The 12,969-nt window shown below is 42.5% G+C and overlaps 1 protein-coding gene across 1 annotated transcript; it reads right to left on the bottom strand.

Annotated features, from left to right (window-relative positions):
* Positions 1-8,135: 8,135 nt before the first annotated feature.
* On the bottom strand, positions 8,136-10,691 carry LOC110923835. Its single transcript, XM_022167892.1, has 2 exons — positions 8,581-10,691; positions 8,136-8,214 (listed from the first exon to the last, which is right to left on the bottom strand). The coding sequence occupies exons 1-2, from the start codon at positions 10,689-10,691 to the stop codon at positions 8,136-8,138; spliced, it is 2,190 nt and encodes a 729-aa protein (XP_022023584.1).
* Positions 10,692-12,969: the final 2,278 nt, after the last annotated feature.

The following is a 12,969-nucleotide window of genomic DNA, read 5'->3' as shown; positions in this document are numbered from 1 at the left end:
TTATAAATTTGTGTTTATTATTCTTTTGATAAATATTCTACACTTTGTTTTTAAATGAAAATTTTGAGTCTTGTTCCATTTAATTAAATTATTCATAATCAATATACTTTGGTTATTAATTATTAATAGAATTCCAAGATTGGATTTGGGCCTGACCAGGTTGGGTTGGCCCACAACCCACGTTTGACCCATTCCTGTTTGGTTAATTACTTCAACCCGCTCAGTTAATTAAGTTAATTAATTTTCAACCTCATCTTAATTAGCAGGTTATTTTTGGTTAATAGCTGATTTTTTTTGTCGTTCAGTTAATTAACCGGGTGATTTTTGGTTACTAACCGGTTCCTATACTACATATTTATACCCCGTTCCTAATCCTATGGTTAAAAATAACCACTAACCGGTTATTCCTCGAGCGGTTATTACCGGTTACGAAGCATAAGACATTCATTTTTTCAGCTTTTGTGAGATGTGCATAATTAGGTGTTTTAATATAAGGGGGTGTTTGTTTTTTCTTTAAGCATCTTCAAGGGAGTTTATGTCTGCAGGCGCGCAGACGTTACCCTTGAAGACTGTTTGTTTTTTTTCTTTTAAACAGATCCGAAAATAACTTTTTTCAGCTTAAAAAAAAGCTATGAAACTCTTACTTCAAACATCTTCACAAAAAAACCTTCTCCCTCGTATACATTCAGAACTCAAAAAACCCTCTGTTCATCATCATTTTTTTCCAACTTTAACACATACAATCGATCTTCATCTTCATCTTCTCCCAATCGATTAAGCCACCTACGTGAGAGAGGACGCTTCACCCAATCGATCTTCATCTTCTTCTCCATATCTCTGTCACAAACCCCAATCCACCATTAACACATACAATCATCAATCATGTGGGTATTCTACCTGATCTCGTTACCTTTAACCATGGGGATGGTGCCGCTCACGTTACGATACTTCGCCGGACCTGATATACATCGTTACGTCTTCTTCACCGTCGGTTACACCTGGTTTTTTCTTTCTATCCTTCATTATCCTCGTTCCTGCTGACATTTGGGCTGTAAGTTTGCTCTTCATCTTGTTAGTTTGTTGATCTATTGTTGGTGATTTTGATTTTTGGAACCCTAATTGGTGATGTTTTGTTGGATGCATATGTTGGTAGATTGTGTTTGGCTGCTATTGTGTTTACATTAGTGGTTATGTGTGAAATTGTTAGTGATTGAGATCAGATTAGGTTAATGTAATAATGTTAATTGGTTTTGGATGTTTTGATTTGGAAAATAAAACAAAGTTCATGTAGTTTGTACAATCATCAATCATGTGGGTATTCTACCTGATCTCGTTACCTTTAACCATGGGGATGGTGCCGCTCACGTTACGATACTTCGCCGGACCTGATATACATCGTTACATCTTCTTCACCGTCGGTTACACATGGTTTTTCTTTCTATCCTTCATTATCCTCGTTCCTGCTGACATTTGGGCTGTAAGTTTGCTCTTCATCTTGTTAGTTTGTTGATCTATTGTTGGTGATTTTGATTTTTGGAACCCTAATTGGTGATGTTTTGTTGGATGCATATGTTGGTAGATTGTGTTTGGCTGCTATTGTGTTTACATTAGTGGTTATGTGTGAAATTGTTAGTGATTGAGATCAGATTAGGTTAATGTAATAATGTTAATTGGTTTTGGATGTTTTGATTTGGAAAATAAAACAAAGTTCATGTAGTTTGTACAGACGGTATCAATTTATAAAAACAAACAGTCTTATATTTTCAGCTTGAAGAGCTTCAGACCACATCTTCAGTTGCAGACATGAAAACAGATGAAATCAGATTGCAGACAATTTATGTCTGCAAAAACAAACAGCACCTAAGTAAATCTATAATCTTTTTGCTTCTCTATTATCTATATTTTTTTTCTCACTCTCACCATGGGGTTTAATGTTGCAGTTGAGTTCTTCAAATGGGGAAAAGTCTTTTCGTGTTTTCCATATAACTATGAAGTTGTGGTATATATTCTCTTAGGGTCATGCTATTCCCATACGGAGAAAATTATTTCACACCCCAAAGCGCCGCGCTATGGCCGTAGCGGGGTGCTTAGCTCGACAAAAGGTGATTTGACTGACGTTTGAAACATAAGTTGCAGAGACATAAGGGTGAAACGAGGTTGCAGGTGTCTCGTGAACCCTAAGCGCCGCGCTATGGCCAAAGCGCGGCGCTTCGACCCCAAATTTTCACTTTTAAAAGCTGCTCAGACACAACATTTAGCATTCCGGGGTTTTGTTGTTTGTCGATTTTCTTTGCTCTATTAGTTACGTGTCTTGAAAAAACGATGTCATGGTTAAGCAAGTATCTTTTCGGGCAATATTCTAACGAGTCAGTTGTTCCTGATTCTTACGAGGGGACCGCTATTTCTGACTCGTATGAGAAACCGGTCTCGTCCAACTTGAGGGAGGCAGAGGTTGTATTTGGCATTCGTTATCGTGATAACACGGTGAAGCTGGATTTGAATACCCCTGTGGTGGACCCTTACGCACAACAAGGTTATTCGAATTTCGGTTACAGTGGCGAGTACAGCTTTGTACAGCAGGAGTGTTATCCAAACCACAGTTACGGTTGTCAACAGAGCTTACAAGGTTATTCGAATTTCGGTTACGATGGCGAGCACAGCTTTGTACAGCAGGAGTGTTATCCAAACCACAGTTACGGTTGTCAACAGAGCTTTGAACATCAAGTCTATTCGGACCTCGGTGACGATGGTGAGCCAGAGGATGTGTCTGTTGACGAGGAAGGCTGTTACCCGGTTACATTTTCGTTTGATACAACGCAGACCTTTTTGTCACGTAAAGAGTTGGTGCGTTGGGTACAAGACACGGCAAAAGACAATGGTTACCTCATTGTGATTAAGAGGTCGAATAAAAGAGGAGAGAATTATAAGATTTGGTTTCAATGTACTTTTGGTGGGGAGCATAAGAGTATAGCTACACAGAGGAAAACGGGTAGCAAGAAAATAGGCTGCCCGTTCGAGATGATCGGGTTTTCGGAATCATCCGGAAGTGTTTGGAGGATCGAGGTGACGAAGGAGAAGCATAACCACACTCCTATTGAAAACTTAGAGGGTCACGCGTATGCGAGAAGGCTTTCTTCGGAGGATAAAAAACTGGTTAAGGAGCTGGCAGAGCAAGATATTCCCAACCAAAGTATCTGGCGAACGCTGAAAAAAAAACAATCCGGCTAGAAAGCTTATTCCAAAAGATATACACAACGCTGTTCAGAAGATCAACGCCGAAAAAAATGTCGGTAAGTCTCCGATGCAAATACTCGAAAACATTCTTCTAGAAAAAGATTACACTTATTACATGCGCATGAATGAGATATCGAACGAAGTTGAAGACGTCTTCTTTGTTCACAAAAAATCATTCACTATGTGGTGTGCCTTCTCGCATGTGCTAATGATTGATGCCACCTACAAAACGAACATGTACAACCTGCCATTTGTTCAGGTCGTAGGCATGACGTCGACAAACAAATCGTTTACGGCTGCTTGTGCGGTAATTTCCGCTCAGAAGTTAGAGAACTACCTATGGGTGTTGCAGAGGATCAAGTCTATGCTGGTAGGATGTATGGAACCGCGCGTGATTTTAGCAGACAGGGATTTTGCGCTAATGAACGCGTGTGAACAATTTTTTCCAAAAGCGCATAAGTATCTTTGTCGGTTCCATATTCAACAAAATATTAATAAGAACAGCAAGAGGAAATTCTCTGACAAGGAGTGGAAAGAATTTGTACGTACATTTTGGACATTGTGCGAGTCTACGACCGAGGAAATATACAGGTATAACTTGGTAAACCTTGAAGCACAGCTGAAAGAAGATGGTCGTGAACGTGGGTATTTCTTACATAATTATGTTCAAATTTTATATAATAACAAAAACTGACTATTTACGTTCTTTAATTTTAGAGGTTTTTGATTATTTGATGAAATCCTGGTTGAATCCGTACCGTGAAAAGTTTGTATCTTGCTGGATTAACAAAACTATCAACTTTCACCAAATTACAATCAACAGGGTTGAGGGCATGCATGCAACACTAAAAAGTCACTTTCCAAGTCATCGCAACACACTGGATAAACTTGTACTGTATGTTGATCATGTTGTTGATAGACAATACGCCGAGATTAGAAGTAGCTTTGAAACAAGCCTCTGAAAAGTGATGAAGCACCACAAGGATCAGCCCATGCTTGCATATATTCTCAGAAAGGTTTCAATATATGTGATTGAGCTTTTGATTATGGAACTAAAACGTAAGGAAGATGGGTTGAGAGCCTACGGTGCAAGCTGTGGTTGCCAACTTTTTACCAGCTGTGGTTTGCCATGTGCCTGTCGTTTGGAAAAGTTGGAAAATAAAGGTAATTAATATTTTTGACCTTTCTCGTTATGATTTTGCCACCTAATTTGTTTTCATCCACAGGTCAGCAAATCCGGATCACACACATAGACGTGTTCTAGAAGAAGCTTGACTTCAAGCCTGCAAGGAACAACATAGAGGATATCGATGTAGACGCGGAATTTGAAAAATTGAAACAACAGATCGATCCAACACCCCCTCAAGTGAAAAGGAGCTTCTTTGAAAAGTTTTAGCAAATCCTCAATCCAGGGAACAATAACAAAAAACCTCCTGTTGTTCTGAAGAAAACTCGTGGTCGCCCAACATTGAAAACGCAGGAACAAAGGAAGGTTGGAGCCGCTAGAAAAAGCTCGTACATTCCGTTGGAAGAAACTTGGGTCGAGGCCTCAGACGATCTTCCCCGTCACAGCTCGTACATATCATCCGAAGATTCTAGAAGACAAAAGAATACCAAACCGCTCAACCTACACCCTGATTTCCCGATGATCAAGCTCGGTCCTAAGACGGATATAGCGATCCGCAACTGCGCATCTCAGATTCCCAAAGTGATCCATCCATACATCGTGAGAATAAAGGACGTGAAACCAGATGGTCATTGTGGGTTTCGATCGGTGGTTGTTGGGTTAGGAGTGAAACAAAATTCATATTTGATGATCCGAAAACAACTTATAATGGAGTTACGTATGAACGAATCGCTTTGGAGGCAGGTTTTCGATCCGGAAAACATAGGACATTATGATGCGTTGATTAGACGGATCGATTTCAAGGGGGTGGGACGAGCAGGTATCGAAAATTACATGACGATGCCTGAGACGAGGTTTCTTATTGCCCAACGATACGGTGTGATTGCTCACACCTTCGACATTCATGGGAGCGATACAATTTTCCCTCTGCTGGGCGGGCCAAACGAAGCTGAGCAACCTCACCTGGTGGTTGCGGTTGTGTTCGTCGACGATGGGCTTTTCATACATGTAGAGCTTGGAGGTTGTTATCCAATGCCTCCCCCAAACCTACTCTGGACAGCGAACAGAACAGAGCGCGCAGCAGCCTGGCATACATTATACAGGGATCAGATCAACGCGTACGAAATGCTTACGTATCGTCCCCCTGACCTTAATGTAACCCCATATGTTCAAGATGTATGTTAAATGTGTTTAATAATAATCATGTTAATTCTTTTACAATCCAAAAGTACGTTTGTGTTTGTTCAACATATGCGTTACATCACGTTAAAAACCGAATGTCACCCCCACGACCCAATCAGATTCAAAATGACAATATACATCATAATACTACAATTAATGAAAAAATACGTCATGTACATGTACGGTAGGCGGCTGATACACATAACACTACTCATAGGAGTACTTGTGCTTTCAAACCAAAATGATACGATATAATGGAATATGACATCACACGTAACCGATTTGATCCGGAACTTGCAATATGACTTATGTGACCAAGCCCTAAGCGCCCCGCTGTGGCCATAGCGCGACGCTTTGGGTGTGAAAAAGACAAATGGCGTGTGCGAATAGACCAGGCCTTCTCTTAAGTCTTAACTTCACGACGTTTATGTTTTTTTTAGTTTAATTTGAACTATCTTCCTACTGCTTAATTCTATTTTAGTTTAATTTGAACTATATTCCTATAAACAGTTAGCCCTTTTGTCTATTGGTGGTAGAATCACCCTCATTCGATCGGTCCTCCAAAGCCTCCCGTCCTATTATTTTTCTCTGTATAAGGCTCCCGTGAAGGTGATTAAGGCCCTGGAGGGTATGATTAGAAAATTTCTTTGGGGTGGTTCGGATGAAGTGAGGAAAACTCATTGGGTAGCTTGGGATAGGGTCGCCATGCCTAAAAAGTTAGGAGGTTTGGGGTTAAGTAAACTGCAAAATATTAATATCGCTCTCCTGAGCAAGTGGGGATGGAGGTTTAAGAAAGAAAATAATGCCCTGTGGGTTACGGTGGTGGAAGCTCTTCACTCGAATGGGACGGGTTGGTCTCTTCTTCCGTTGAAGAAATCCCTTGGGGGTGTTTGGGCTAGTATCGCTTCAGTGATCAATAAGCCGTTAATGGGGAGGCCCCGGCTTCGTAATTTTTTCAAGGGTTGTGTTGGGGATGGCACTAGTATTCTATTCTGGTTAGACCCATGGCTGAAAGACGTCCCGTTGATGGAAGTTTATCCCAATTTGTTCAGGCTAGAGATTGTCAAGAATTGCTCGGTTAAGGACCGGTTATCCGGTGATTGGTTGTGGAAGCACGACCCTTCGTTGGAGGGAGAAGTCTCTGAGCTGATCGCGCTTAATGCTGAGGTCGCGGCTGTCTCGTTACGGGACAGGAAGGACGAATGGAAATGGCTTCCCAGCAGCTCGGGTTCATTCTCGGTTCAGTCCGTTAAGAAGCTTCTTGATACCGCAGACGAAGGCGGGAACAGGTATGTGCTCGAGTGGTGCAGTTGGGTCCCGATTAAATGTAATGTTTTTGTATGAAGGGTGGAATTAAACCGGATACCCACAGCTGATGCTTTGCGGAAGAGGGGTATTCAAGCAGGTAACGGGACATGCCCGTTATGCAATTCGGATGATGAATCTGTGGATCACATATTTACTTCTTGTGTTGTGGCAATTCTCCTATGGCAAAAGGTATCTCGATGGTGCGGCTTGCCTCCCATCTTTGCGTTCTCAGTCAAAGACGTTTTGGATTTCCACAAAGACAGGTTCATCAACCCTGGGGTGAGACATGTGGTGCAAGGTATTATGATTACTTCGATGTGGTGTTTGTGGCTGGCCCGTAATCGAGCGGTTTTCTCGAATGTGGATGTTAAGGTTGATGGTGTCTTTAGCGACGTTAGATCGTTAGGCTTTTTGTGGTACAAACATAGACGAAAGGGTGTAGCGTTATCATGGTCGGATTGGTGTAAATTTGTAAATTTATAGGTTGTGTGGGTTGTTGCTCGTCCCGGTTTTCGGGTTCGGGCTGTGTTTAATGAAGTTTTCCTTTCAAAAAAAAAAGTATATTTGCTTTTACAGCTAGCTGTTAAGACGTGGTGAACAGTGGTCAACAGTATGCTTCCAGATGTACAATATCTATCATGCTTTTCTCCTTGGAACTCGAAACTCTTGATTTCTTGGCAATATATAAGTTATAAACATGTTAAGCTTCATCAAATCTCATAACACTTTACAAACACTAAACATCAAAGTTCAGATTGCAGCCTCAAAGAATGGACAGCTACAACAAAAAATCACTTGAACCTTCAAATGGTAAGTTAGTCGCAGATGAACTTAATCTTACTATTAAAGCTTACTTTCTGTTACTTTAAAAATCCTAACAAGTTTTGTTTTACTTTGATTTTAGAACATCAGAATACCCTTTACATCCGTCTTGCATTGTTTCTCGCCTCTTTACATTAGGGTCTTGCATTGTTTTTAGGCTTTTTACATCTAGGTCTTGCTTTCTAGTAAGTTTTTCTCACATTTCTTGGTTCTTTTTGCTCTTTTTAACTTTTATTCGCATTGTTATAACAATGTTGTTGTAACGACTTTGAAGTTCACACAGCAGCTAAAACCTTTTTATTGATGTATATGGGTATGTCTTTTTGATGTAATAAACTAACATTAGCCAATAGTAACACTTTGTATTTTGATGTATTTGGGAATGTATTTTTTGATGTATTTGCCCATTTAGACTGCCTTTTGAGCTATGTAGAATTTGTGGATAGCTAGGGTATTTGTTTTATTATTCATTTTTAGCAAAGAATGCCCAAATAGCCCAAACCGTGAAACCGAAAACCGTCCAAACCGGACCACGAACACACCTAGTTGATTGAATCATAAAATAAATATTTCTTAATCAGAAATGTTTGGAAATTGGTTGATTGAATCAGAAAAGTTATATAAAAGTCGAAGAATGGAAAAACAACTCTACAAAGTCGCTAATTGGATACACAACATTAAATAGAATTATTCTTCTATAACAACGACTTTACATTTCAAAAACCAATTTTCTATTTCTATGATGTTTAAAATGGAGAGTTGATATTTATGGATAAAATTTCAAAAAAAAAAAGTAATTTTTTTTTTTTTTATAAATAATTCAATTTCATTCATACTTGTAAAGTTACATCAGAACAGAAGGTAGACGGGCAACAAGCTGCGCCGCTACCCCTTTCTGAATTGCAAACCCTAATCTACCAAAGACAAAACCCCGTCCCCCTGAGGCTGAGCAATTGTTGTGGATGACCCGTTGGACCCTGGTCAGGAATTGGATAGCTTCTGGCGCTAGGGAGCCAAATGTGTCAAAGGCAAAAGGGACAAAAACATGTTGGTTCTCTGCACAAGCTTTAGCGTGCTTATCAACTTTCTTCGATTCTGCCTTTGTTGCTGCTTGTCCAGCTACAAACCCGTTTTCCCTTAAACCAACCAGAGGGGAAACCCCCGTGAGGTCCACACAAGCATGTTTCCCTCTAGCCCAACCAAAGACAAGAATATCCGCTGGTCGCAGAGTAGATCTCCCTTCCATAGGGTCTGTAAGGAAATTCACAGGAGCCTCTTTCTTAGCCGAAATCCCAGCTCTTCTCAGGATGTCCCATAAAACATCTCGCACCCAGTCATGTCGATATTTGAACCCAGGGAGCTCTTTACAATGCACTGCGTGCTCTCCGTGTTTATCCATACAAGCTTTACGACATATCGGGCAGGTTTCATCTTCTGGGTACATAGGGATCATCAGCCGGTATTTAAGGATTGCTCTGTATTCTACTGCTGACATACATTGTCCTAGCCCTTCAATTGGGACAACAGTCAAAAAATCTTGAGCATGGGGACCCTTCAGGCACTCCCACACTGCCTTCTGGCGAGATGACAAATCAAAATTTTCTCCTAGGCTTTGAGCGATTTTGCTAAACAGAGCATTCGCCAAAGTTTTTTGTGGCTTCGAGGGGGCGGTGTCCTTGTTAGAGAAACCGCCGATATCAAAGTCTGGGAGAGAGACATTTAAGCGATCGAGCGCCTGCAGATAGTCCCCGTCGAGCCCGACAACCCCACTGTTTCGAAGAATATGATCCTGTAGTTCCCAAGACTGAGCTCTGGACGCCACAAAAGCATAAACCCCAACATCTCGAGCTGAGAGGAGACCCAAACCACCTAGACGCATCGGCAGAGATGCCAAACGCCATTGGAGGTCCCCAAAGAAGGGGCCACCACCCACGACTATGTCTTCTATAGCCTCCTGGAGGCCATCATCGAACCGGGATGCCGCCTCCACCATCAAATGAGGTTGACAAGTCCGCAGCCCGAAAAGTAACTTAGCAACCCCCATGCAAGACCTTAGCAGAAGGAGTTCACATTGAGGGTCCCTAAGGCAGGGCAAGAGTTTCATGAGGTTAACCGCCCCTGCCGCCCGCCGCCCTGCCAACTCCCCAATAAAGCTAGGGTCACGGCTAACAGCTCCACCAAGTAGCTTAACCCCCCTCTCTGGTCTGCCAATCTCTCTCGGGAAAAGCCCGTCCTGAACTTTCCGCCCGTCACATGTCGGCCAAAAAACCTCTGTTTTCTTAATGTTGAGGTAAAGCCCTAGAGATGGCCCTTCCTCGTTAATAATGTCTAAGGCCCTAGCAACCTCAGTCGCGTTGCCGATAATCGTCCCATCATCCAAGTACCAAGCATGAAACGGGAGGTTACAGCGGTCCTGCATCCGGAGAATGAGGGGGTGTAAAGCAAGGGAAAAGAGAAGGGGCCCCAAGGGATCCCCTTGTTGCACTCCGGTACTGGCCCCAATACACTCATTACCAACATACAACCGAGCGGGCTGGGCATAAAGAAATTGGACCCATCGATAGATTGACGGACAATGTTGATGAACCTCTTTCAGGAAGGTTGTGCGGTCAACCGTGTTGAACGCATTGGAGAAGTCCACAGTAAGCAAGGCTAAGGAACCATCTGCATGAAAGGAGTTGAGAAACCTGTTCGCACTGTGAAGCACCGCCTCTGCACCATTTGACATCCCCACCCCAAATTGAAAGTCCCCCAAGTACTGAGCCATGTTTTTCCCGACCTTCTTCATTGCCACCTTGGAAACCAACCTTCGCCAAATACCCCCCACAGCAATGGGTCGAATTCCTTTATCGGGTTTCAATAAAGGGGTAAGGGGGGCTGAGGCAACAAACTCCGCCAGCACCTTAGGGCAGGATCCTCCAAGCCATAAGTTGACAACTTCAGTAATGGTCGTTAGCAAACCCGAGGAACTCATTGAGCCCTCACCTCCGATAGCATCTAACAAGTGCTGGGCCCGCATCCCGTCCCTACCACATGATGTCCCTTTAGGAAAGGATCAGATACATTTAAGCACACATTCCTCATCAACAACAAGAGCGGGTTGGGTGTGAGGGTTGGGAGGAAAGGAGGGGGGCGGCACCACAGGGTGTTTATCAATAAGAGCTTTCAAGGTCGAGTCACCTAGAGGGGCGACTCCACTGGAGCTTAGTACCTTAACCGCAGCCGTAAAATGTCCATCCCTAACTTTCCGGAGACATTGCTTAATATTAGGGTCCCTATCTCTGTCTCCCTCCTTCCTGCATTCTCCCCTAGGAGACCCCGCCTCCCCCACGCTATCTAATAGGGACGAGACCAAATCATCAAAACCAGACCCATCTTTCCAAACTGTAAGCGCATGCAAGATGTTATTACACTGCAGAGATTTCCTGTTCCCTGATCGTCGTTCTTGTCGGGAGGATGGTCTGACTACTCGTAAGGTGCAACGTGGTAGCAAAAGTAATTGGACCCAATTGTCGACCGATCCTGGTGACGTAACCACTTTGCGCAAAGCCCCTGTTAAAACCTGAGCAAACATCAGCCGACAACTGGGAGGAATGCTTTTAACAGTCTGAACAGGGAGGGAAAAAACCCGCTCGAGGAGGTTAACACCACCCCCGAGCCTTGCTGGGTGACGTGGGTTTGTGTCAACCACCACTTGACATGGTTTCCGGATCCCAACGATGAAATCTTCGACATCCCCCGAGACCATGGCAAACGACACGACCTCGTCATCATGCTTGCACCCTCTACTGAGTGCATGCATTGCCATGCAACGGGCACACAACCATTTATCCCCTGACTTAAGAACTTCCCCAACGTCCAAAAAGAGGTCCAAGTCCCTGGAGATAGCCTCCTTCAAAGTTAGCTTTTGGTTTTCAGTCTTGAAGTGGGTGCTTTGCATGTGTTCAAGCAGGCGAAAAAAACCCACAGACCCCGGCTTTCCATCTTTACATTCATGAAAAAATTTGAAAGGGCACGTCCTTAGACCACTAGCAGAACCTTGCACGGGCCCCCCCGGCTTAACATCCTTTCCCCTCCTCGTAGGAGCCATACGCGTATTTAAGATGCTGTTTTAGAGAAAACACACAAGTGGTGAGCCGAACTCGAGATGAGTTGTGGGAGTGGAAAACCGTTATAAATATAAAAGGAGGGCAGCAACCGCTAGTTGCCCACCCTTTAAATGGAACCCCACGTAACCCGTTAGCTCATGGTAGTAGTATTAAAATCTTTGATGAGGTTTTTTTTTTTTTTTTTTTTTTTTAGAACAAGACCACTCAAGAGAAACCCTAATATTTACTACAGACAAAAAGCGCCTCCACCTTCTTTTCAATTCATTAACAACACACTAACAAAAGCCTCAAACCCTAATTTTTATCCTTCAGCCAGCGGTGTACAGTGGTTCTTGATGTTCTTGGGTTGTACGGCCTAATGGATTGGTGTGACGGCTGAAAGAACAAACAACAAATTGAAAGCCAATAACTTTCTTTTCTACTCTGTCTTTGTAACTTAAAAACGCCGGTCGGAATAAAACCGGCAGGATAATGGCACCGGAAAAATGAACTGACCCGGCGTATTTCTCAGATACGCTGGATACTTGAACTCTCGTTCAAGATTTAAACACGCCGTAAAAATCAAAGTCACCGGAAAAAGTAACAGTACGCCGGAAAAAGTAACAGGTTAGTTTCAAAGTCACCGGAAAAAGTAACAGTACGCCGGAAATAAATTAAAAATATAAAATTAAAGTTTTCAGATATAGTTTTAGGAAATGGGTTTGGTGAGGTGGAGGCCGTTCAGATCTGATGTGAGGGAGTTATACGGGAGATGACGTCTGTTTGTATCGCTTCAGACGGCGACTGTTTGTACCGTTCAGATATGGTAGTGGTGACTGGTGATGGCGGTCACGGTGGCAAGAGATGGTTCGTGGCGATGGAAGATGGTGGTTGGTGGTGGTGTGGGAGAGGTACAAACCGTGTTTTTGGACAATTTAATACATGTCCCCCTTTAATAATTCTAAACTATATACTTTTTCAGCCCATCACATGGGTCTTCATCGAATTTCAATGTCTTTTATCTAAATCAGCAACATCTATAAAGTATTAAACTCTAATAGTATTTTCTCTCTCATTTTCAATTAAATAATATTTTTTATACTTTTATTATTATCTTTTCTCTCTCCTCCACTCACAACCACTTTCAAAATATATTAAAAAATTATAGGGGGTGAACAGTGTCCCCCCAAATATACAGATGAACAGTAA

This window comes from Helianthus annuus, chromosome 17 (assembly GCF_002127325.2).
Source record: "Helianthus annuus cultivar XRQ/B chromosome 17, HanXRQr2.0-SUNRISE, whole genome shotgun sequence".
NCBI lineage: Eukaryota > Viridiplantae > Streptophyta > Magnoliopsida > Asterales > Asteraceae > Helianthus > Helianthus annuus.
This window is presented reverse-complemented; position numbering and strand designations above follow the sequence as displayed.